The 5,468-nt window shown below is 52.9% G+C and overlaps 1 protein-coding gene across 1 annotated transcript in view; it reads left to right on the top strand.

Annotated features, from left to right (window-relative positions):
- The first annotated feature begins 952 nt into the window (after positions 1–952).
- LOC103211606 (kallikrein-9) overlaps positions 953–5,468 on the top strand; it is a 9,350-nt gene continuing 4,834 nt past the window's right edge. Inside the window, exons 1-3 of the mRNA XM_007957585.1 lie at positions 953–995; positions 1,174–1,330; positions 4,730–4,995. Coding sequence (XP_007955776.1) covers positions 953–995; positions 1,174–1,330; positions 4,730–4,995 — 466 coding nt within the window. The remainder of the gene's footprint in view (positions 996–1,173; positions 1,331–4,729; positions 4,996–5,468) is intronic.

Raw genomic sequence — 5,468 nt, 5'->3', positions numbered from 1 at the left:
TTGGACAACCCAGTTGCCTCCGATTTGATCTGGACTCAAGCGGAGAGGACTGTGCTCTGCTGGTTTTCATGGGCTTCCCTCGGAGACTTCTCTGGGTGGGTTCGAACGGTCAGCCTTTCGATTCATAAATGGGTGTTTAACCCTTTGTGCCACCCAGGGGCCACATCGCCAGGGCAGGAGGGCTCTTGGGGATGAGTACATGAGCGATCTTCTTCCGTAGTGATACCGCCTTGGAAACCCAAGGAAGGGTCGCTGTGAGTCGATCCGACTCCACGGCAGTGGGAGCTTGCTTTTTCGGTTTACATGTGTGCGGCTCTCACACTTGCGTGTTCTTGTCTGTCTGTCTCTCCCTGGGTCCCTTCTGGGTCTCCAACTCCCTCGTGTCTTTCTCTTTCTCTCTCTTTCTCCACCCCACCTCCTGAGGTGCCTGCCTTCTTCCCTCAGAGTCCTGGTCCTCACCCCCACCCCTGGCCTGCTTTCTGGGCCACCGCCACCCTTAGCCTTCCCCGTGACTCGGTACCCAGCTCACGGCTTAATCCAGGCCAACTTGATTCCAGCCCCAGGACCCACCTTAGGGATGTCCCTCCTCTCCAGGCCACACACTATCCCGTATCCAGCTTCTGTGTCCTGAGGCCAGGGGAATGGGGGCTCGCCCCTCTGGGAACCCTGCAGGGAGACTCCCCGCGACTCTGCGCTCCAGTACCCCTCCCTCAACCCAGGCCAGCCCTCAGCCAGCTGGCTGCCAGCTCATGCCCCAGGGGGTCCCTGCCCCACCTCTCCTTCTGAGGCAGCCGGTGCAGGCCCCAGGGCTTCCCCCTCCCTCGGTGACATTACCCAACTCTGATTAATCGCGGAGGCGGCCCCGGGGAGAAGGAAGGGGAAGGCATGGCTAAAACCTCAAAGAAGGGCCCAGCGCGGAGCGCAGGCTGTGGGACCCAGGCGGCCGGAGGTCATGAAGCTGGCACTGGTCTATTCTCTGCTCTCTCTCCTGGCAGGTGAGTCTCCTGCCTCCTTTCCCCCAGGCCCTCGCCATCCACCCCAGCTGGCCCTCCGAGGCCCCGCTGGCCTGTCCATCGTGCCCCCCGCCTCTCCTAGGTTTCTGCCTCCCTGCCTCTAAGCACCCCGTTCCCGCCTGCCTTTCACTGACCTCTCTGCTCCCCTCCTCCATCCCAGGGCACGGCTGGGCGGACACCCGGGCCATCGGGGCAACGGAGTGCGACCCCAATTCACAGCCCTGGCAGGCGGGCCTCTTCTTCCTCACCCACCTCTTCTGCGGGGCGTCCCTCATCAGCGACCGCTGGCTGCTTACAGCCGCCCACTGCCGCAAGCCGTGAGTGGTGACCCTGGCCGGCCTCGCTGGGGACGCGGTGGGGGGTCAGGAGCCACTGTTAGGGGGAGGCGGGAGTCACGTGGTGGTGGTGGCTTGTCTGCCCGCTTCTTGGCGACCCCATTGTGCAGAACAGAATTGCTACCCTAGGGTTCTTGGCACTGCGCCCTTTGCGACGCAAGGCGCCAGGCCTGTCCTTTGAGCGAATCACCATCCTTCCGGGTGCTTGACTCCCAAACCTCAAAACCAAGAGCAAACCCTGTGCCATCGACTAGATTTGATCCCCCATAGGGTTTCCCAGGCTGGAAACCTTTACAGAAGCAGATCCTCACATCTTTCTCCCCATGGAGCCGCTGGTGGATTTAGAACCACCATCCTCAGGGTTTGCAGTGAAGCACTCAGCCGTGGCATCGCCTTGTGAAATTCTAGTCCCGAAATGTTTGAAGCTCAGAGTCTAAGGCTGGAAATGTAGGCTCTTAGAATCCTAGACTGTAACCCAGAGGGATCTGGTGTTAGAAAATCCAAAAGTGTTTGGTTAAGAAAAGTCTAGAACTTTGGCCTCAGAGAATTCTAGAAGTAGAGGTGTGTGTTTGGGGGTATTAGAACCCCAGAATCTGAAAGCAGCGGAAGTATAACCAGGCCTGCATATGTAACCTTGGGTTTTCTCATTCATTTTAAAAAGTGAAAAGAAAGAGAATTAATTTTACTAATAGATTTAACCTCACACTCTCAAAATGCTCCCTTTTCTTTCTTTTTGTAAAACTTTTTATTGGGGTTTGGGTGAAAGGTGACAGAGCAAATCCATTTTCCAAACAGCAGTTCAGACACATTTTCTTTCAGGACACTGACGGCAATTTTCCATTTGTTCCCTGTGGTTCCCACTAGTTCTTTTTTCCTAACTCAAAATATTGACATGTGATTGTTTTTTAAATAATTATGAATGAAACATTTTCTTGTTTTGGGTACTGAGTTTTCTATTGGGGATCAGTTAGGGCACACTTCGACTTGAACTAGTGATATGTGGAGACTAGTGGTATTTCCACTGATGGTGGGGGTCCAGGGTTTGGGACTGGGTGCGTCCTGGATTCACTGAATACAGGAAAAGCCCTGGGTCTTTGGTTGGTGGTGTTCTTCAGCACTGAGACCCAAGAAATCCTAGAATCTTCCACCAGGAGAATTCTGAAAGTTTAGAATCCCAAACGCCTTAGATCCATAAACGTGGAGAATCTAGCGGACCTAATGTCCTAGAGTATTATCCTTCCAGATTCTCAACCCTAAAAGCGTTAATTCAGAGGATTCAAGAGTCTTAAACTACTTGAATCCCAAACTTTCATATGTGTAAATCCATAATGTATGGAATTCTAGAAGGACGAAATTCTAGCCTCATTATCCTAGAAGCATGGGATTTTATAGAACGTTGAAATCTGGTGCTACCAAATTGTTTCTGACTCACAGCGCCCCTAGAAAACAAAGTAGAGCAGCCCCATAGGATTTCCAGGGCTATGACTTTATGGGGGAGCCCTGGTGGCACAGTGCCTAAGGCATTTGACTGCTCACCAGAAGCCTGGAGGTTCAAACCCACCAGCCACTCCCCGGAAGGAAGACTGGACAATTGGACAATACTTCCATAGAGATACTGCCTTGGAAACCCAAGGAGGGGTTGCAATGAGTCAGAATCGATTTGACAGCAGTGAGTTTGGTTTTTTGGTTAATCTTTATGGAGCTCTGGTGGCGCAGTGCTTAAGGCATCTGACTGCTAACCAGAAGGCTGGTGCTTCAAACCCACCGGCCACTCCGCAGAAGGAAGACGGGGCAATCTGCTTTCCATAAAGATTTGCTGCCTCAGAACCTAAAGGGGGTCACTATGAATCAGAATCGACTCAACGGCAGTGAGTTTGGTTGGGTTTGGGTTTAATCGTTATGGAAGCTGACTGCCCCATCTTTCTCCCACGGAGCAGCTAATGGAGTCAAACCACCAATGCTCCAGTAAGCAGCCGAGTGCTTTAACCACTGTCCATCAGGCTCCTTCATAGAATCTTAGAACACTAGAATCTTTGGCTCTAGTCGTTCTGAACTCTTAGAATCCAAGAATCTATGTGATGCAGGAATCTTCTCTACCTCATCGCCCAAGAGTGGCTGTCCATCTTGTTACAATATTCTTCTCTCCAGAAAGGAAGCACAGATGTTGGGACATCTCTGTGGGAATTTCCCATCATGCATTGCTTCCCACTGACACCTATTTTAGCTCAGGAGCATAGATGTTGGGACATCTGTGTGGGAATTTCCCATGATGCATTGCTTCTCACTGGCACCTATTTTAACTCAGGAGCATAGATGTTGGGACATCTGTGTGGGAATTTCCCATCATGCATTGCTTCCCACTGGCACCTGTTTTAGTCCAGGCCTGCACATCAGGCTGAGAGAACAGTGTTTGGATAAGGCAGGATGGAAGCAGAGCTATGGAGGTAGAAGAAATTCAGAGGGGGATTGGGGGGAAGAGATGTGAAAGGCTGGCCTCTCAGACATGGAGCCAAGAGAAGAGAGGGATAGAGATAAAAATAAACCCCACACTCCCCAAATCCTGAATTCTAAGCCTTTAGCTGGAGCTTTAATGCCACGGGGTTCCCAAAGAGTCCCCCAATTGTCCAGGGCAGAGAACCAGAGCAGAACAAGTGAGCTGGGACTCCATCAGGAGGGCCTGAGGTTAGACTGCAGGCAAATGCATTGAGGGGTGAGAGTTACGGCGGCCAGAAGCCCAAGGTCGCAGGCTAACCCAAGATGACCTCCAGTTTGGGAATTTTCCGTAGCCCATTATCCCTACACACACAAACACACACAGAGCCACTCCCCACAGAAGCCACTAGACCTGTGGGGGCAGGAGGTGGGGCTGTTGCTATATGGTGGGTGGGGCCCCATTACCTACACAGTTCCGGGGGACCCAGGTCACCACCAGAGTCCTGGGTGGGGCAGAGAGGAAGGTGGACCACTTACCATGGGGCTAAGAGGGTCTTCAAGCTTTGGGGGAAGGGATACAAAGACAAAGAGACAGAGTGGGAGCAGGGGCCCAGAGAGGGTGTGAGGCTTGAGGTGGATCACACAGCACTCCAGTGGACAGGAAAACAGAGAGGGTGTGTGTCTTGCTTAAAATCACACAGTACCCTGGGTCAGAAAAACATGATAGGCGCTCGGAAAGAGTGTGTGTCGTACTTAAAATCACTCAGGAAAATGGAGAGGGTATATGTCTTGCTTAAAATCACACCCTGGGTCACAGATAGATGATAGGGGCCCACAGTAGGTGTGTGCCTTGTGGAGGGTCATACAGCACCCTGGTAGAGGAAGAGGACTGGGGCAGGGGAGATACCCCTCAATGCATAGCTTGACCCCCAAGGCCTATCCCCACAGGTACCTGTGGGTTCGTCTCGGGGAGCATAACCTCTGGCAGTGGGAGGGCCCAGAGCAGCTATTCCGAGCCACAGCCTTCTTCCCCCACCCCGGGTTCAACAAAGACCTCAAAGCCCAAGACCACAACGATGACATCATGCTGATCCGCCTGCCCAGGTCGGCACGTCTGGGCCCTGCAGTGAAACCTCTCAACCTCAGTGAGAGCTGTGCCTCCCCAGGCACCCAGTGCCTCATCTCAGGCTGGGGAGCCGTGTCCAGCCCCAAAGGTACGGCCTCACCCGCAACATACGCCCCCCACCATGCCCCGTACCAAGGGTCTGGCACTAATCTCTCTTCCTCCTGATTTCTGTCTGTGAATCTATGTATCAATCTATCCATCTATTTATCAAGGAGCCCTGCTGGCACAATGGTTAAGCATTGGCTGCTAACTAGCTATAACATTGGCAGTTCAAACCCACCTAACAGCTCCGCGGAGCAAAGACCTGGCAACCTGCTTCTGTAAAGATTAAAACCCAAAGCCCAGCACACTGCCATCAAGTGGATTCCGACCCACAGCGCCCCTAGAGGACAGAGTGGAACTGCACCACAGGGTCTCCAGGGCTGTCAATCTTCACAGAAGCAAAGCCCAAACCACACCCACTGCCTGGAGTCCATTCTGACCCACAGCGCCCCTAGAGGACAGAGTGGAACTGCACCACAGGGTCTCCAAGGCTGTCAGTCTTCACAGAAGCAAAGCCCA

The sequence above is a fragment of the Orycteropus afer genome, unplaced genomic scaffold, assembly GCF_000298275.1.
Source record: "Orycteropus afer afer isolate SDZICR_OR568_19922 unplaced genomic scaffold, OryAfe1.0 scaffold00765, whole genome shotgun sequence".
In the NCBI taxonomy this organism is placed as follows: domain Eukaryota; kingdom Metazoa; phylum Chordata; class Mammalia; order Tubulidentata; family Orycteropodidae; genus Orycteropus; species Orycteropus afer.
The sequence above is the reverse complement of the archived record's forward strand: the minus strand, read 5'-3'. Positions and strand labels throughout refer to the sequence as shown.